Source organism: Mauremys reevesii, linkage group 2 (genome assembly GCF_016161935.1).
Source record: "Mauremys reevesii isolate NIE-2019 linkage group 2, ASM1616193v1, whole genome shotgun sequence".
NCBI classification, from domain to species: Eukaryota; Metazoa; Chordata; order Testudines; family Geoemydidae; genus Mauremys; species Mauremys reevesii.
The window spans coordinates 59045430-59065991 of NC_052624.1; the positions used below are offsets into that span (position 1 = coordinate 59045430).

At 46.1% G+C, this 20562-nt stretch overlaps 1 protein-coding gene across 2 annotated transcripts in view; it reads right to left on the minus strand.

Annotated features, from left to right (window-relative positions):
- The window catches only part of LOC120398545 (ATP-dependent translocase ABCB1-like), a 63641-nt gene extending 53337 nt beyond the window's left edge, over positions 1–10304 (minus strand). The window contains exons 1-6 of one of the 2 annotated variants that reach the window (XM_039526056.1): positions 10051–10304; positions 9104–9329; positions 3498–3604; positions 1937–2024; positions 1798–1846; positions 535–688 (exon numbers count right to left, since the gene is read on the minus strand). In XM_039526056.1, the coding sequence (XP_039381990.1) occupies positions 535–688; positions 1798–1846; positions 1937–2024; positions 3498–3546 (340 nt within the window). In that variant the 5' untranslated portion in view covers positions 3547–3604; positions 9104–9329; positions 10051–10304. The remainder of the gene's footprint in view (positions 1–534; positions 689–1797; positions 1847–1936; positions 2025–3497; positions 3605–9103; positions 9330–10050) is intronic. The other variant, XM_039526057.1, reaches the window with a different exon arrangement.
- Positions 10305–20562: the final 10258 nt, after the last annotated feature.

Sequence of the window (20562 nt, forward strand, 5' to 3'; positions counted from 1 at the left end):
GGACCCAAGTAGGGTCCAAGTGGTAGCTCAGCCTTTTGCTGGATCTCTGCAAAAAAGGTAAATTTCACTAATAATGCACCTAACCGAATGTGCAGAACTGTTCAGACCTGGGAGAAATAGCAGACCCCTTCCAGGTGTCAGCACATATATTTTAGGGTAAGTTATGATTGCCCTTCTCATAAGCTTAGCCCATATAGAGGCAAAATAGAATTAATGGTCCTATTTTTTGTTTAAAAAATTCCATCACAGAACTTGATTTTGTGACCTCGTTGAGCAGTGAATTCCATGGATTAACTACAAGCTATAGAAAGTAGTAAATTGTTTTACAGTTACCAAATGTACTGCTCTGTAATTTATCAAGTGTCTGTTTTGCTACTGTACTATACAGCAGGGTAAAAAGGAAGGACTGCTCAGAATTCAATATGATCTTCATGGCTTTTAACTCCACAGCAGCACTCCATCCTGAACCTCTGCCAATCCAGCAAATAAGAGACCCTAACAAATATTTTCAGAAGTTAAACAAACTTTATTTACCTGAAGACATATTTACTGCTTGGCCAATCGTCACAAAGCTGTTTGTCATCTCTCCAAAGACAACGATAATAAGTGGCAGCCCTGTTCCATTTGCAACAGCTGCAATCAAGCCTATTATCATCAAAATGATATCCAGCCAATCGGCATACGCAAACTACATGAATATAAAGAAAAAGGTATTAAATGAAGGTTGACAAATTCACATAATTGTGACAATATCTTACTAAGACACACAGAATAGGATTTGTTTTTACATAGCACCATTTGCAATTTGGGTATTCCAAAACACTTTATGAAGCAATGAATTAGATACTGTGAAGGCAAACACAACACTTGGGATACACTTTGAAAAAGCTTACACAGGGTTTTAGGCCAGTTTTTAATTGAGGGAGTTAGAACACGATGGCAGGATGAATCCCCTAATCTGCAGAAAAAAGAATGTATCTAACATCACCTGTGCAACTCACTGCTACCCTGGGTGCATTCTACTACATCCCATATTTACTCAGTGCAGGGCTGGCTCCAGGCACCAGCTTAGCAAGCAGGTGCTTGGGGCAGCCACTCCGGAGAGGGGCGGCATGTCCAGCTATTCGGCGGCAATTCGACAGAGGGTCCCTAACTCCCGCACGGAGTGTACAGACTTACGGAGTGAAGGACCTCCCATTGAATTGCCGCAGATCGCGATTGTGGCTTGTTTGTTTGGTTTTTTTTTTTGGCTGCTTGGGGCGGCAAAACCCCTGGAGCCAGCCCTGACTCAGTGCATTTAAAATGTAAACAAGCACAGGTAAGTAACAAACATTTGGCTGCTGCCTACCAGCAGAAACGGGTATGTAGCAGTTATCACATTTAAGAAAAAACAGGGCACTTGTTTCCCTGGATAATTCATGAGACATTATGCACGAATGGTAAAATTATCTCTAGTTGAGAGAGCCAGGGCAAGGCCCTACTTACTGCACATGCTTCACTTCAGTCCTTAACATGGGTGAATTTCACTCCATCATGGTGCTAGTGCTGAAACATCGTCAAGCACTGGCAGTTAGTTGTGGGGGGAACTTTGCACAACAGGCCGTATTTTTAAAAAGGGAAGCCTGAGATCAAAGCACAAAAATAGCTGTGTGGCAATACTAAGTTTTGCACAGACCTCTTTCTTCTCTTTCGAAATGCAGTATTGTGGATGCACATTAGTCTGTTACCATAACGTACAACAGGCAAAGAAAAGGAACAATGAGAAATATAAATCAAACCAATAAACTATGCACTAACCAATTTCAAAATGCCAACCATCTTTTCCTTTGACTCCTCATTCTTCTTTCTAAAGAGATTAATGCAAAATTAATCCAGACCCTTTCTTGAAAGGCAGGGCAAGAAATTTAACAGCATATTAAGATCAAGGAACCCCTACTTTTTCTTGTTCTTCTGTAACTGGTCATTTTGCTCAGGTTTGTCATCATGTTGGAAAGCAGGATTGTCATAGTCATTACTTGCAGATTCTGTAGAGGGGAAAGTAGGTTTTGCTTTCACAAATAGTAAGGTCTTTTAAGTCAGCTTCTTATGAAGCACATTAAATCCCTTTCTGAATTATTGGAGCACCAAAACAGTTGATTTTTTTTAAGCAGGAAAACAACATTTTTCTCATGCTCTTGAAACAGCTCATAACTTTCAATATTTTCCTCCCCAAAGATCACATCCAAGCTGAGAACATCATTTTCAGCCCAAAAACTAATTTTAAGGGAAGTCATTAAAGACAACTTGGGCCTCAGTCTTGCAAAAATTGAGGGAATGCCTAAGTGTATGTCTACACTAGAAGTGCTACAATGGCTCAGCTGCAGCTATGCTCTCTGTAGCATACACACTTACTACAATGGTGGAAGAGGTTAGTGAATCCACCTGCTAGGTTGATGGAAGAGTTCTTCTGTCAACCTAATGGTGCCTACATTGGGGCTTAGGTCGGCTTACCTATGTCTCGCAAGGGCATGAATTTTTCACACCTCTGAGAAATGTAGTTAGATGGACCTAACTTTTAGGTGTAGACCAGGCCTTTGTCTTTGCAGGATTGGGGCCTTAGAGTGGAACAGGCATCTTATTATATGTTGGTGTTTCAGTAGTACCTACAGGCCTCAACCCTACTGTGCTATGGCTGTAGAAACACAAGCAAAAAAAGAGGAACTCCGCCCAAAAGAGTTTCTAATCAAAGAATAAGATGAGAAATAACAAGTGGATGAAAGAAACAGGCAGAGGAATCAGAACAGAATAGTGAGGTGACTGTGAACTACAGGATAAAAGATGGTCACAACACACCAGCTGTCTATCCTATCTCAACCTGAACTATAACTACTGTGTTTTCCATCACTAGTTTTTAGAACACCTTTGTACAGACTTACAGGACACTCTTATCTTTGTTATGATTATATAAAATACTTCAAATGTAGTAAACTGGCTCCTGACTGACATAGTGGAGCATCTGCACACTTAGGCCCCATTGCTGATGCATGTAAATAACTTTAGGCATGTGAGCGGCCACATTGTAACTCAGTGGGACTACTCATGTGCATAAATGCTCGCAGGCTGGGAGCCGTAGTTATTTTCAAACAAGAGTGACTCACTAGGCACACCAGGGTCACTTAAGTTGGTAGAAAGGCCACACAGAGCTATGCCCAGCCGGTGCTGTGATTAAGTTAAAAGAGAATACGTGTATTCAGTGCTAGCTACGAATATTTTCTGAATGCTTCCTCCACATAGATCCCCAAGAAGGGTCCATAATTGCTGGGTAAAGACACCACAGAAGAAAGCTTAATAGCCAGAGTAGCATGATTTGTGGAGGAGGATGGGAGGGCTGATCTGTTTTTCCATAGAAATCCCCCATGGCTAACACACAAGATTTAAAATGTGGGTGGCAGTGGAGTACATCCTTCCAACAACAAGCCTAACATTCAAAAGAAGAAACAACTAACTGAAAAACTTACTAAGATTAGGTGGTTTCCTTTCTGTGTAATTTATGAAATCATCCTTCATTGTGTTATTCTGTTGTATGGTTATTAGAATTGCAGAAGTAAATCACTTTGGGTAAAATCTGCATACACAAGAAAACAGCACAACCTTTCAGAGACAATAGCCATTCAAAGTGTTCACATTAAGATATGTTTATGTTTATTAATTATTTGTTTCCTTTCAACAACTTTTCCTAGGAAAGAAAAAATATTTATCATTACATACTACTTTTACATCAGGGTAAATTACTTTTCTAAAGAACTATGTTCATTTTTAAAAATTAGGACAACAATGTGGCCTGCTTCCTGGGGTACCCTGGGCTGTGGCCACCTGCCCTTAACACGAGAAAGCCTTGTCTGTGCCTGATGGGGGTCAGCTCCCCAACTCCAGTGGCCACAAGCAACACAAGCACTCCCCTCTAAGCCTAGGTAGGCCCTGCTGTCTCTTTACAGGTTAGGCACATTCCAACCCCTGAGCTCTCCGAGCATCTCCCTGGAGTGTGAAGCCTCTGCTCCACTGCAAACTCACAGCATTCACAGATTTGCTGTTTGGAAAAGAACAGTACACCCCAGCTTACGAGTTCCAGCTCAGATCACCTCTTTGCTTAACACACGACACTTAGATACGTTTATAGTGAAAACGAACAAAAGTTTATTTAACAAAGTAGAGATGTAACCCCCCTGTCAGTGCTTAGTACGTGAATGCAGTGCAAACAGGAGAGGGGTACCTCACAGTTTTTGGACAGTTCCAAAGTTTCGGTCACCCTGGGCTCATTTCGTGGTGCTGCTGGTAGGTGCCTGCCTCCCACTCCTGGTATGCTAAAGGATCAAGCTACTTGGCGGTGCTTCCAGTGAGACAAGGGATAACCACACTAAGGTTGTGGCTACAGCACTTGAACTCACAAATAATTCAAACTCACACAAGCAAACACATTATAAACAATAACTATAAACTTTATATAAGGACATGACAAAAGAGAAGTAGACAATCAGTGAAAATATTAAATGATTAAAATGATTGGAGATCAATAATGCTTTGTAATTACTAAAGGCTCTGCCAAGAGGCATGCTAGGTCATGTGACCACATACTCTCTGAATGTTCCTAAACAAAAGTGTCTCTTCCCACCCCCACCCCCAGTTCTGTCTGTCCCCTGCATCTCAGGTGGTGCATGTGGAGACATGTTGCAGGTCTGTAAGGAGATGCTGTTAGAAACACACTTTATTATACTAGGAATTGGCAGTGCAGGTCTTGATGATCCAGGTAGATGAAAATCCTTCCGCAGATGCAATGTGCCTTCATGGTGCAAAATTACAACCTAACTGCCCATATAACTCTAAGGGCTTGGCTACACTTGTGAGTTAGAGTGCATGAAACCAGGCACGGGCGCCCTAGCTCACTACCTGTCCACACTGACAAGGCACGGAGAGTGCTCTGACTCCGCAACTAGACCTGGTACTCCACCTCGGCGTGTGGAATAACGTTTGATGTGCCCCCGCTGGATGCTGCAGCACCAATGTGAACAGGGTGTTGCATTACTGCGCTCTGATCGGCCTCCAGAAACATCCCATAACCCCCTTAAGTCAAGTGGCCACTCTTGTCATTGTTTTGGAATCACTGCATGAATGCGGATATGCCCTTTCAAAGCTCCATTTCTGACAACCGGCATGCTTATCTGCTCCGAGTCAAAGCAACCATTACTGCAGAATGCTGCGGGTGGGGATCTGCTGCTGTCTGAATGCACAAGACAGCATGTTGACATGCTCTCAGCCCCCTAAAAACCCACTCTCTGCCCCCCCACACACAACACTCTCCCTCTCAGACTCCACTCCACACACCCCAAATTGAAAAGCACGTTGCAGTCACTTGCATGCTGGGATAGCTGCTCCGAGTGTTGCTGCAAGTGCTGCAAATGTGGCCACGCCAGTGCGCTTGAAGCTGTCAGTGTGGACAGAATGCAGCACTTTCCCTACTGCATTCTCCGAAGGCTGGTTTAACTCAAAGCGCTCTACATCTGCAAGTGTAGCCAGGTCCTAATACCGGATACTCCCTCAGGTTCTATTTCTGGCTGAGTGGTCAGGAGACTGATTCGGGCAAGCAGGTCCTTCCTAGCGATCACTGGAAATGGACTAACCGCCCACTCCCTTCTGAAACAGTGCTGACAGTCGTTAAAACTTGGAACCCATGGGTTCTAAAATCCCGGATCTGGTGTGGTGTGAGCTGGCTGCATGGCAGGCAGGCTGGAAGCAGTGAAAGCCTGTCTCTCCTGCCATCTCCTCTGGTTGCTGGCAGGCAGCGACAGGTGGATTGTCCCCTCCTGGGGCTTTTCTGCAGGCTGGAGTTACAAGTTAGGCCAGTTGCTGGGCCTGGAAGTGCTGTGCTGGCAGACTGCAGGCAGCCCTGCTCTCCCCTCTGCTTCCCAACTGGTGTCTCCCACATGGTGGAAAAGCCGAGCTATTCATAGCCTACCGCCTGCTTTCCCAGGGCTCCGGGGGTGAATTAAAGGGCCAGTGGCTCCTGGCTGCCCACTGCTACCGCCCAGGGCCCTTTGAATCGCTGTCTGAGCCCCGCTGCAAGTGTAGTGTAGAAAGTGCTCTCCGTAGTAATGTCCTAGTTATGCTCAGTTCATCTGCAAAAGTCACTGCACTTCACCGTGCCCTTATTAGCCATAGGATTCTGCAGACTGCTTTTGAGAGGAGTTAAAAAGTGCAAAGGGGGCAAATTGGAAGAGGAGGGTGGCCAGGGTCTGAGCAGGGGGTGGAAATTTACTGGTGGGGGGGGGGCGTCAATCAGCTGGAGGCATCATTAGGAGAGGGGGGCTAAAGAGAAAAATCAGAGATGGGTAGGAGGAGGCGGAGTTAAGCCCAGGAGTGAGGCGTTGGCAGAGGGTGTCAGAGGGCAAAGCCCTGGCACAAGCAGGGGCAGAGGGGGTAGCACTTACCCCAGTGGCACTGAGACACCAGTGTTTGCAAAAATAGTTTGTTGGGGGGACAAGAGGCTTTTTTATTTGGGCAAAGTGGCTTTTTTGTATGGTCACATGAACTGAGCATGCTCAGTAACATCTGCTGAAGCCATTGCCCTTCACCCTGCCCTTATTAGCCGCATAAATCTGCTGACTGCTATTTGCAGGGGTTAAAAAGGGGGCAAAGGCTGTGAATTGGAGCGGGGTGTGTGTAGCCAAGGTCTGAGCAGGGGGCAGAAATTGACTGGTTTGGAGGTCAAGGAGCTGGAGGCAGCACTAGGCTAAAGGGCAAAATCAGGGCTAGGGGGGTGGAGCAGGAGTTAAGCTCAAGATGAGGTGCTGGCAGAGGATGACAGAGGGCAAAACCTGGCACAGACAGGGGCACAGGCAGGGCTGGCTCCAGGCACCAGCAAAGGAAGCAGGTGCCTGGGGTGGCCAATAGAAAGGGGAGGCAGACCATCCATTGTTGGGGCGGCACATCCAGGTCAGCGGTGGCAATTCAGCAGTGGCTCACTTGGTCAGCTTCAGTGTTCGGCAGCAATTCGGCGGCGGGTCCTTCACTCCGTCTTCCACTTTAGCGGCACTTTGGCAGCAGCTCAACCAGGTTTTTCTTTTTTTTTTTTTTTTTTGCCACTTGGGATGGCAAAAAAGCTGGAGCCGGCTCTGGGCACAGGGGGTAATAGTTACCCCAGTGGCATTGAGACACCCGTGTTTGCAAAAATGGTGGGGGGCAAAGGGGCTTTTTTTTATTTCCCCTCTCACAGACACAGGGCCGGCTCCAGACCCCAGTGCGCCAAGCGCGCGCTTGGGGCGGCCTTTTGCTGGGAGGGCAGCAGGCGGCTCCGACGGACCTTCCGCAGTCATGCCTGCGGGAGGTCCACTGGAGCTGCGGGAACAGTGGACCTCCCGCAGGCATGACTGCGGAGGGTCCGCTGGTCCCGCGGCTCAGGTAGACCTCCCACAGACATGGCGGCAGATGCTCCACCGGAGCCGCGGGAGCAGCGGACCCTCCGCAGTCATGCCTGCGGGAGGTCCGCTGGTCCCGCGACTCCGCTGGACCGCCCGCAGGCATAACTGCAAGAGGTCCCCCGAAGCCGCGGGACCGGCGACCGGCAGCGCACCCCCTGCAGCATGCCGCCGTGCTTGGGGCGGCCAAATTCATAGAGCCACCCCTGCACAGACAGCACCTCTCAGCATCCGCTTCCCAGGGCTGGGTTCTTAAAGGAACAGGCACAAGGCTGGGTTCTTAAAGGCACAGGCATTCCCATGCCTAGTCAATGCAACTCTTCTTTGTCTGATCTAACCTACTGAGCCTATGTCTACACTACAAAGTTCAAAGCGCTGCCGTGGGTGCCCGTGCTCCTGGTAATCCACCTCAATCAGGGGATTAGCTCCAAGCACTGGGAGCTGAGCCCAGGGGCAGCTCTGTGTATTTTGCCGCCCCAAGCACGGCAGTAAGGCAGCCTTCGGCGGCATGCCTGCAGGAGGTCCGCTGGTAACGTGGATTCGGCGGCATGCCTGCGGGAGGTCCACTGGTCCTGCACCTTCGGCGTACCCGCTGCCAAATTGCCGCTGAAGCCAGGGGACCGTCGGTCCTCCTGCAGAAATGCCACTGAAGGCAGCTTGACTGCTGTCCTCACAGCGACCAGCAGGCCATCCCCCATGGCTTGCCACCCCAGGCACGCGCTTGGTGGGCTGGTGCTTGGAGCCTCCCCTGGCCAAGCCTGTCCACAATAGTGCTTTAAAGCGCTCAAACTTGCTGCGATCTGTGTGTGTGTGTGATTTTTCACACCCCTGAGCCAGCAAGTTAGAGCGCTTTAACTTGCCAGTGTAGATAATCCCTGAGATTTACTTCAGTGAAACATGAGTTATACACCCTCTAGTCAAGAAATTTTAATAAATTAATGTGTTTTTTTTTATGTGCCTCTTTGTTCCTGAGCCTGTAGGGTGCAGTAAGGCCAGTTCCAATGCCTTGTGCCTAAACCCCTGAATGAATCCTAGACTACACTCATACAGTTCCTGTTACCTCTCCCAAACATTTCATATGCCTAGGGCCATATCTACACTTTATGTGTGGGTTAACTCAACTTATGTCACCATAGAGTCACTGCGGTTACTATGCCACTTGTGTGCATGCCTCCTGGACTCCTTGTCTCAGCACTCAGGGTACTCACCAGAAGCACTTGTACAGATTTAGAGTGAGGTGCGCCATGAATAGATATCCCACTGTATTTTGGGAAGCTTTGGTTTGGCAGTGTATGCCTGGTAGCACATCCTTACATAGTGCTGTGTGAGAAAATGCTACCTGTAGGACTGGGCTACCTACAGCAGCAACAGGTCCTACTATGCGAAAAAAGGCCTGATGTAGCTAATTCAAGACAGTCTCACGTGTAAAACCAAACTGATAGCTTTCTTTAACAGTGTAACAAGCCTTGTGGATGGCAGGGAAGTGGCTGACATGGTCTATCTTGCCTTTAGTAAGGCTTTTGATACTGTCTCCCATGATCATAGAATCATAGATTATTAGGATTGGAAGGGACCTCAGGAGATCATCTAGTCCAACCCGCTGCTCAAAGCAGAACCAATCCCCAAATGGCCCCCTCAAGGATTGAGCTCACAACCCTGGGTTTAGCAGGCCAATGCTCAAACCAGGACCGCCCAAGCAGGACCCGCTGCTGAAGTGCCGGGTCTTCTGCAGTAATTCATTAGCGGTGCGCCCCCACCGCAGGTCTTTGGGGCACTTCGGCGACAGGTCCCGGAGCGGAAGGACCCCCCGCTGCCGATTACCACTGACGCGGGGGCCGCCACCGCAAAAGACCCCAGGCCCCCTGAATCCTCTGGGCGGCCCTGCAGAGAAGAGGAGGGGGGAATAAGGTCTAGAAAACGACCTATGAGGGAAGTAGCATCTTTCTACAAAAGCTGTTTCTTACAATCTACACTATAAACAATTGCTACAGGTAGCACATTTCTACACGTAGCAATTTCACATGTATTGCAGTGCAAGAAACTGCTACCTGTAGGCATTTGCTACAGCCGGGAGCAGTTTACGCCAATAGCAGTTTCTCACATTACGGACCGGTAACTGCTGCCAGTAGCACATTCCTGCCCAGAGCACTTTAACACACTACACCTGCCTGGTGCCGCCAGGCTCGGACCCGCTTACTGTCCCCTCCGCCCCCCGCAGTGCCCGCGAGCCCTTTGCTGTCAGTCCCGGCGGCAGGCAGGGCTCCCTCGGCGCGGGTCACGCCGAGCTGCCACTGGCCACGGAGCGAGCAGCCCCCAGAGACGCGGCCCCGCTGCTGCCGGGGAAGGGGCCCCGCTGCCCGCGTGCGCCGCTGAGCCCCCGCGGGAGGGGAGCGGGGAGGGGCTGGGCGAGGGGGTCGCTCGGACACGCCGCTGGCGCCAGGGGGGCTGGAGCGTCCCCATCGCTCAGCCCTGGGCCGAGCCCCGGCGGCCTCCTGCCCGGGGCGGGGGGTGGCTGTGGGGGCAGGTGGGGGAAGCCGGGCTCGGGGCTGGGAGAGATTCCTCAGCAGGAGACTGGCCCCGTCCCAGCGGTTCTGAGCCTCACCTGCCCGCTGCTCCCTGCGCTGCTCCCAGCCCGGCTGTGACTGCAGAGCGCCCGCACCTGCCTCCGCTCCCTGCCCCAGGCAGACTCCCCGCTGTGGTGTGTCCCAGACGCTGCTCTGCCTAAACCTCCGTGCCCGCTTCCCCCTGCCCCTTATAAACAGCAGGCTGCTGCCGGCCGCCCACTTTTCAGCTACCTTGTTTCCCTTCCGCCACATCCCGGGGATCAGGTTTCAAGGTAACGCTCTGGGGCCCCCTTTCCACATCTCCTGGCAGTGACTCCTTCCCCACAGGTACCCCCGCCCAAAGCAAGAAAACCATTTCTGGTGAAGACGTGCTGCTGTGGGGACCAGAAATGGGTAAAAGGACTAAAGCCTCCCATTGTGGTTCTTTCCTGCTTAAATGTGTTGAAATGTCTCCTAAGAAGTTCAGAGGGTTGATTCAGAAAAACACCCCAAAGCTCAGATTCATCACCACACTTGTAGGGACGTCTCTCAGTTACTCTGGGAAAACTTATGCAGACTTTACAGGACCCTGTGGCTCCCCACCCCTTTCCACTGTGCAAAAACAAAATCCTATAATTATCTTCCCATCCATCTGGGTGCTGATATCATCCTCATCATGCTGGAATCTGAGTGCCCAAGGGTTTTGGAAAGTCAGGGAAAGCAGTGGTAGGTTTGCCTAATTAAGGAGTTCAGGCCTGGGCCCTGTGTGATTCTTCTTTTCATCCCCCACCCCCCAAGGTTCAGGGTAAAATGATATAATTCCCTTATATAAATCAGGCCATTTTACTAGTACAGTAGAACCTTGATTTTATGACCACCAATGTGACGAACAACCAGTTACAGGAATCATCCCCCCGCAATTGCTGGGAGGAAGTAGAAAATCACAGCATGAATGTGATCTGATGAAGATCAAGTTAACATCCCTTCACATTCTGAGGCCTTCAGTGTGTTGGAAAATGTTTTGCTATGGTTTGAAGGTAGGGTGACCAGACAGCAAATGTGAAAAATCGGGATTGGGTGGGGGGGCAATGGGAGCCTATATAAGAAAAAGACCCAAAAATCGGGACTGTCCCTATAAAATCGGGACATCTGGTCACCCTATCTGAAGGACAAGAAGAAAGTGATTCAGTGCACCATGTGCAACTTGCACTGTACCTATTCTCATTTCGAGATATTCAATTTTATGAACTTTTCAGTGTTATGAACTCCTCAGTCCCCAATTAGTTTGTAAAACAGAGGTTCTGCTCTTTTTGTAGAAGCCCCAACCAAGACTGGAGCCACATTGTGCTAAGCATTGTAAATACACATTGTTTAGCATTATCAAAAAGCTTTTCCCCTCCAAAATAAAATATTGTCATGGTTGACACTGTCTCACAGAAAGTTTAACTTTTGATGAAATGGCATTTTATGAGGGGAAAATGTTCTCTCTGAAAAATTTTGACCACCTGTAATGTTAATAAGCAACTTTAAAAAGTAAAAACCAGGGAAGCAAAGGGAAAATGAGAGGAGGAGAAAGGGAAGAGTTGGCAAATATTTCCTTCAGTAACCTGGTGAGATATAAGGTCCCCACTTGGTAGAAGACCAGGGGAAGTCAAAGCAAATTGCATTATTTTTTAAAACCTCCTTTATAAGTAAAAGATGCCCACAGTTATTTAAAAGTTGAACAGAACTGATAGTAGTGGACTGAAATAAATGCAATGGTAACTAGAACGGACAGAAGCTTATAAATAAAGCTTCAGTATTTAACTGTTGTTGAAGAAACAAACTTTATTTTTAGGTTGGAAGCAATCAAATTAAAGACAGCTTTATTTAGGACATGCAATTGTAAGGGAAGAACATAGCTGACAGAGAGCATTTGTGTTTTAGTTTTTTTTTAAAGTACAAGCAATATTACACAAGCATTTATATATTTTAGTGGCATGTATTAATTAAAAACATTTGTAGTTTGTTTATGTTATGTTTTGCTTATTTTTCTAATTTTCATTTTTGTTTTTAAATATTGCTATTTTAAAGCTGGGTCACATTGACTATTTTGCTGTTTTTATTTGCTTTTGATGTGAGCTTAGCTTAACAGTTGCTTTGTTTTTTATACTTAAATGGCAACTTAAACCTTTTTTTTTTTGCTTTTACATTCCCCTTTTGTGCTTTTTTTTGCATAACTAACATTTTTAAGTTTTTAATTGCATTAAGCTTTGTATTTTTGTTTTTATTTTGGGAGGATTAGAATTAGCCTTATAAGTTTTAAGTGGCTATAACAATAATGCATGATGAGTATGAACATGAAAGGCATTTTTGTTATTACATTTATTACAAGAACAACAACAACATATTTTTAGACTAAATAAAAGCAATAAAAGCATTAATGTTTTTATTGTAATAAGATGCTGGGATTGTTTTACTACCTTAGTTATATAGCACATTACATAATAATTAGTACATAGACACTTTATAGGCTGTATGAAAAGCATACTTTTAAATTTAATATATATTCTGAAGCACATGGATTTGACCCTGTAAGTTAGAAATGTTTTGAACCTTTGGTAGGAGTAAGCGCAAATTTTGAAATTGGTTAGGTATTAAAGTGGTTCAGTTAAAAGAATTTGATACCTAAGGTTTGATTGTAGGACTTGTTTGCAAGCCAATAAATAATGTGATTTTTTGCGGTTATGGTGAAATTAAAATGTATATTTAGCAAAGAGTTGGCCTTAATGTATATGCAGCAATTATTAGCTTGGAACAGTAATTATTTTGTTAGGGTAGTTTTTGTTTTATTTTTCTTTAATACATTTTTTTTGCTTTAATTTTTTTTACATATTAAAGCTGAAGGGGTTTTAAGGGCCAAAATATTTACTGATTTTTTATTGCAATTTAAATATTAGGTGTTATTTGAGGAGCACTAATAACAAATTGGCTAGACATTACTAGGTGGTTTAATTTTTTAGATATTATAGTGAATTATTTAATTGTACATGCATTTTTTTATGGGCTTGGCAGGATTTGGTATGTGGGAGCCCACACCTCTCCTATCCGCCCATATGCTTGGAAGGAGAACTGCGAGTACTTGCACATTTATTTTGAAAAATGTTAAGTATGTTTTTATGGCCCCAAATTAGATGGCATTTTTGAAGCACTAGTAAGGGCAGTGGGCCATGCTTCATGCTTGAGATGATTTTGAATGCCCAGTAGTTGGTCATTTAGGAAATTTTGAATTTTTGAACCTGCTAGATTTATTGCAATTTTTTTTGCCTTAGTGATTTTTAATATTATTTTTGTTAACAGCTTTTGGGTTATTAAACTAAGGGCAGAAATAACATGTAATTTACCAACTTTAGCTTGCACTTGGGTTAGCTCTCCTTTAGTTATAAGACCAGTGGCTTTTTTTAGTTGCTTTAATTTTGTATGATGTTGTTGGCCCTTAAGACTATTTCAAATTGCTGCTGCACTATTTGCACCATTTTATAAGTGTTTTGCTAATCTTTTTTTTTTTTTTTTTTTTTTTTTTTTTTTTAAGAGGAGGCCTGTGCTTTTTGCTATGTTAGCCGAATAGCAACCCTTTTGAGCAATTTGGATACATGAGAGTGATTTGAAAGCTGGATAGGGGCAGGGTAAATTTTACAGTTTTAATGTGGCAGTAATTATTGTTGTTTGATATTTTCGTATATTTTTTCAGAGGATAGCATTATATTATATATACTGTTTAAATATTTGTAGGTACTTTTGAGAGGCATTAACATTAATAGCATAGGAAGGGGTATATTGTAATATGGTGCAGGTTAAATTATTAGTTAATGGGATTATTTTAATACAAGTAAAATTTTTAGTAGCAGAACATAGTCTTTGAGTATGGGTTTGATTATTTATTAATTGGGTAACCAAAACAATAAGGACTTTTAAAAATATATATATACTATAGACTTTTGGTTTGGCCATTATATTAACCCCATTATACAACTTTAATTTTAAATTTTTGAAGCTTATTTGTAGTGATGTTATATATTTTTATTTGTTTTTATTAGTTTTTTTTATTTAATTGTTTGCTTGTATGGGATATTTTGAACTTTAAAAATATTTTTTAAAACAATATTTAAATAAATTACTAAAGCGTGAAGGCTTTGGCCATTGGGTTTTATTAGATATATGGCATTGTTTGCATTTGGATGTATTACAGGGGTAATAGTGTATTGGAGGAGATGGCGGGGGCAGTGGCTACAAGGTGCCTTTGGTATTTGTTATTTAAAATTTAGTTAAGGAAGGCAATACATGCTGAAGGTACTTATTTAAAAACACAGGGTGCAGCCTGTAGAATAAACCCCCAAATGTAATTAATACCACATTCCCAAGAATAAGTTTTACAAGTATTTTTTGCCAGTGTATTATTTTTTGTTTTTTTATTAGGGTTAGTTAATAATATTTTTTGTAGTTAGAAATTTTTGGACTTTGGAAATTTTAGCGGCACGAGTATTTATTTATTTATTTATTTATTAAGCAGTTGTGGCTTTGCATTATACAGGGGAGAGGTTACCAGCACATTACCCTTTAGTGCTTTGGTTTTTGTAGCAAATACTGAATTCAGGTTAGCTTTGTCAGTGGACAAGGGAGAGGTTACTAGCACATTACCTTGGGGTTTTTTTCTTTTTCTTTTAGAAGGAGGAAAAGAAATACTAGAAGGAGAGACAGGCGGATTAATAGTAGGAGTGGAATTATTTTGAGGCAGAGGGTTTTTTTTTGCAGTGAGAAGCATGGGTCCAGGCAGTTAGTTTTGGGCACTTTACCACGGTGTTGGTGTTGGCAGTTAGCAGGACTTGATAAGGGCCTGTTTAGCATGGAGCCAAAGCAGTTTTTTGTTGGTGGACCTTTACCTAGATCCAGTGTTTTGGTTTTAAGGAATGGCAGGGCTGCTAGGGTTTTTGGGTAGCGCTATTTTATTTGTGAGAAAAGAAACATTTTATTAATGCTTGGCAGTGTTTTGCAGATTTTACAGCTGCTTGGGCATATTTAAATCCTTTTTTTTTTTTTTTTTTTTTGGTTGTCAGCCAAGTTTTAGCTGTGAGCTGCATCTTTGAACAGGGACAGCATTTTATTTTTGGACTGAGCTTGCTAGCTATCGGGGGTTTTTTTGGTTTGGGTTTTTTTGGGGGGGACCTTTTTTTGGTTTGGGTTTTTTGGGGTTTGTTTGGGGATGGGGGCTTTTTTAATATATAGGAAATTTTTACCACAATGCATTGTTTTTTTTCCTCTCCTTTTTTTTTTAAACCTGAGGGCGTCACCACAACCCCTTTGTCCGGACTGGACACACCTGTGCTATTTTTTCAAGGTGTTATCACAACCCCTCAATTCAATAGGTCTGACCTAAGCCACACATTGGCTTACCCTGGGACAACAACACATTTCTCAGCCCCGTGTACACACATTACTGACCTTACATTATGAGTTCAATCCTTGAGGGGGCCATATAGGGAATTGGGGTAAAAATCTGTCTGGGGGTTGGTCCTGCTTTGAGCAGGTGGTTGGACGAGATGACCTCCTGGGGTTCCTTCCAACCCTAATATTTTATGATTTCAAACTGCTGTTTTACAAGATGGCATGCACTGTGAAAAAACTGGGCCCTCTCTCTGTACTGGATTTGTCAGATGTCAGTGCCCCCAGGGCCATCCTTAGGCATAGTCAACATAGGCAGCTGCTTAGGGCACCTGAAAATTTGGGGCACCACTGGGTCTTAGCATCCACCCTCCTGGTTTCCTATCCCTGTTCTGACCCTTCCTGCAGGCTCCCACAGCTGGCTGCTGCAGCCTGGTGAGTTTTCCTTAGGAGGGAATCTAGTAGTTAAAAGTGAAAAAGCCTCCAGCCTGCCAGATCTATTAGCACAACACTGAAACTGTTAAAGAGCCATTCCAGGGGTAATGAAGCCATTTAACAGGCATTTGCCAACCCCCAGGTTTCAGAGTGGTAGCCCTGTTAGTCTGTATCAGCAAAAACAAGGACAAGTCCTTGTGGCACCTTAGACACTAACAAATTTATTTGGGCATAAGCTTTCGTGGGCTAGAACCCACTTCATCAGATGCCCACGAAAGCTTATGTCCAAATACATTTATGTACTGTCAGTTTCTGAGTTTACTGACAAAAACAGTTGTGCATTAATGTAACATTTACTCAGAACATGTCAGTCTACAAGACCTTAGTTTAAAATTTGCTTTACAAATATTTTGTTAGTGAGTTGGTGAAGATTATAAAATCACGTCTAAAAACATCTTTGCATAGACTTTTAGATGCACATTCATCTTTAGCCTTAAATGCTCGGATCTTCAGACATATAGTTTTTAAATAAATCCTTCAAAAGACCACCCTTATCTAAAATACATATTTAATTACTATAGTTTAAAAAAAAACTAAAAAAAAACTTGCTTCCAAAGTCTTCCTGTCCTTTCTGTCCATCCATTCATTCACCCCCTCTCTCCCCACCCCGCACTGAAGAGAGCCCTTAAAGAGACAACAGCCCTTCCCTTCCAGATATCTGGACAAAGAGTTTCCCTTTTTTTTACTTCTGACTATCCGATGAACTAGTTTTAAGAGAACCCTCCAGCAAAATCAGTACCTTAGTAAGACATAAAATTCTTTGTTATGCCTAAAATCTCTGGAAACATATTTTTTTTAAGTTGGTGAAATTTCATAAACATGTCTATTATGGAGATCACACAAAGTAAATTAGTTTTCCCTTTTTCTAAAAGCAATGAACATTGTTATGAACACACTAAAACTGTCTGACTGATTAATTTAACATAATGTCTTGGTTTCAGTGAGTTAAATATGTAGTAATCTGGGATGATGGTTTAAGAGTACATTTAAAATATAAATTCAGCTTAGAAATGCTGATTAAGAAAATGTAAAACAGAGAAGAGCTGAATCATGTATTCCAGGCCTGCACAACATACGTCCCGCGGGCCACATGTGGCCCACATGGGCTCACTGTGCAGCCCGCATGGGATGAGTAGGCAAGCGGCGGGGTGGGGCAAGCCCATGGCTGGCTGGCTGGCCAGCCGGCTGGGCAGGGTGGTGAAGAGGCCAGTGGCAGGCTGGGGAGTGAGAGTGAGCCAGTGGCAGAGGGCGGGGGCAGCGACAGAAGGCAAGAGGCTGGCGGCGGACAGGCAGGTAAGCTGGCGACGACAGAGTGGGGGGACTCAGGAGGCGAGCGGGCGGCGGGGGGTGAGTAGGCGAGCTGCGGGGTGGGGATCATGAGCTGAGCAGATGGGCAGTGGTGGGGGCAGGTGAGCCAGCAGTGGGGAGGGGCACTGAGGAGGCGAGTGGGTGGCGGGGTGAGTAGGCGAGCCGGGGTGTGGGGATGAGGAGGTGAGCAGGCGGGCAGTGGCAGGGGCAGGTGAGCCGGCAGCTGAGGAGGCGCAGGCGGGCAGTGGCGGGGGCAGGTCAGCTGGTGGCAGGAGATGGGGGCTGAGGAGGTGAGCAGGCTGCGGGGGGTGAGTAGGCAAGCGGGGGGGATGATGAGCTAAGTGGGCAGGCAGTGGGGGGGGCAGGTGAGCCGGCAGCGGGGCAGGGGGGCTGAGGAGGTGAGCTGGGGGTGGGTCGGGGATGACGAGCCGAGCGGGGGCAGGTGAGCCGGTGGTGGGGAAGGGGGCTGAGGAGGTGAGTGGGCGGCAGGGGGTGATTAGGCAAGCTGGAGGGGAGGATGATGTGCTGAGCGGGTGGGCAATGGTGGGGGGCAGGTGAGCCAGTGGCGGGGGATGGGGGCTGAGGAGGCGAGCTGGGGGTGGGTGGGGGGATGATGAGCCGAGCGGGCGGACAGTGGTAGGGGGGCAGGTGAGCTGGCAGCGAGGGAGGGAGGCTGAGGATGTGAGTGGGCGGCGGGGGGTGAGGAGGCGAGCTGGGGTGATGGTGGGGGGAGGATGAGTTGGGCAGGCAGTGGCTTTATACTTTGGGTGGGGTGAGGAGGTGAGCGGCGAGTCGGTGGCTGACCTGTTCTACTGATCTTGTCTCTAATAAAAATTGGTCCTTTTTGCTGCTTTTCTCTGGGCTTGGGGTTGTCCCAATGCTGAAAAGAGGGTGTTCCCAAAGGAAGGTGCTTCCTTCTAACCCCCGAGGCCATCACTATGTCTGCTCTTCTCTAGTCAGCCCACTTGGCAAGTTTGATTGTCCTTGGTCTGGCTCCCATCCTCTCTCCAAGGTTTGCAGCTGTCTGGAGGTGCCTGCCTTCCATGCCTTCCTCATTCACAACTCATTCATTCAACAGGGCAACTGATTACAAAGTGGGGGGAAGATCTATTCTACTTCTAGCAAAAAGACATTTTTCTTTTACCTAAATTATACCACCTTAGGGGCCTGCTATAACATATTACCAAGGTTCAATACCGCTATTTCGGTGGGGCGGCGCTGGGGAAGGAAGGTTTGTTTCCGGGGGGTGGTCAGCGCTGGGGGGGGTTGTTTTCATGGGCCCAGGAGGTGCTGGTGTGGGGGGGCATTTTTGGGGAGCTGGGCAGCGCTGGGGAGGTGTTTCAGAGGGGGTGGGGGGGTTCGGCGCTCAGCTGTTTTCTTTGGAGTAATATGGCCCTCGCTACTTTACGAGTTGTGCAGGCCTGATATTCCATTATATGTAATGTTGTATTCAGCAGGACAGTTGACTCACCCTTACTACAAAGTTTTTGCAAATAAATCTGACAAACTTCAGCGCATATCAAAAACCTGTGACTGACATTTTTTATTCCCAAGTTTTAGTGCTTTTAATTAGGTATCTTCTTCATGTCCATTCTGCGTGAGGGAGAGGGTATGGGGGTCTCTGCGGGGAACTGTGACTCTCCGCCACCATGAGGCAGGCCAGGCGTCCCGTTATCCTTTGCTGTCTCGTCCCTCCTGCCCCTCCCCCACCAGGCTGTGAGCTCGGACTGCCGTCGGGCATAGATGCACCAGTTTAATAATACTGCATAGGGCCCCATAAATCCTAAGGACGGCCCTGAGTGCTCCTGACAATTTTGAGCAATGGCACTCTATCCCAGAATCCATGTGGACAAGAAGATGCAGGTGTAAACTCACCTGTAACTTTATGCCCCAGCCTCCCCCCAAAAATGTTCTGTTTGCACTGTTGTGTTCATTAAAAGTTTGTATATAATAAGGGATGTTACTGCGGTGTGGCAAGAGGACTCATGAGGCGTGTCACACCGGGGCTTCACAGGGTTGTACTAGGGACTCCTGGTACATAGGAAACCAGGAGGGGATTTGGCACGCTGCGGCATACTGGTGGTGAGGTCATACTTGCGCAATGTGGCGTTTTGCATGCAGAATCTTCTCCGAGGATGGTGCTCAAAATGAACTGCTCATCACTGAGGCTGGACTGGGAGCGCTGGGCAAAGTGCAGCAAGCCCCCAATCCCACTCCCTTGGAGCCCCAGGCGAAGATCAGCAAAGTCCCTGGTCCCGTTCCCCCGGCTGGAGCGCTAGGTGGAGCGCGGCAAGCCCCTGGTCCCACTCCCCCGGGCAGAGGTTGTGGGCCGGATGAAAACGGCCCATGGTCCACTGTAGTTTGCCCACCCCTGTCTTAGATTTACTCAGCCAGCATAAAACAGCTTCTTTATTACCTTACTGGTTACTTGGAAGTCCAAATATACCAGTTCCCTTAAAGTGATTCAGCCTCAGGCCTCCATCCAGGTACCCACATCAAATATGATGAAAATTTCCGTAAATCTTATTTCATCAAATAAAAGAAAAAGTTCTACCAATCCCAAAGGATCGGACACATTAGCACCCAGGTTAATGAATGTTTCATATCTTACCCAATTACATGCTACAGACAATTCTTATTAACTAAACTAAAATTTATTAAAAAACAAAAGAGACAATATGGTTAAAAGATCACTATACATACAGACATGAGTTCAATTCACTGAGGTGCAGATTCATATTTCGTTGGTAAAAAGGAAATTGACAAGTTTTCTGACTTGAATTCAAGAACTCCACTTCATCCACTGCAGTTACAATCCGATCCAATATCTTATCAATAAATTTCATCCTTAACATAGTGCCACTACACACACCTCAATTCTCACATTACATAATAAGCATAGAATCATAGGACTGGAAGGGACCTCCAGAGGTCATTTAGTCCAGTCCCCTGCACTCATGACAGGACTAAGTATTATCTAGACCAGTGGTCCCTAACCTTTTTCGTCTGGCGGGCGCCACACGATGAGCCATGGAGGACCATGGCAGCAGACGAGCATCTGCCAAAATTCCGATGACAAGCGGCAACGTCAATAGGTATCGCCGCCGAAATGCCACTGGCAAGCAGCGTCATTGCCGAAATACTGCGGAAAATTGGTGGTATTTCAGTGGCGATGCCTCTGGATGACGCAGCTTGTCGGCAGCATTGTGGTGGATGCTCGTCCGCCAGCCAGTACACGGGTGCACTTAGACACCCCAGCGGGTGCCATGGCGCCCACCAGCATCGCGTTGGGAACCCCTGATCTAGACCGTCCCTAACAGGTGTTTGTCTAACCCACTCTTAAAAATCTC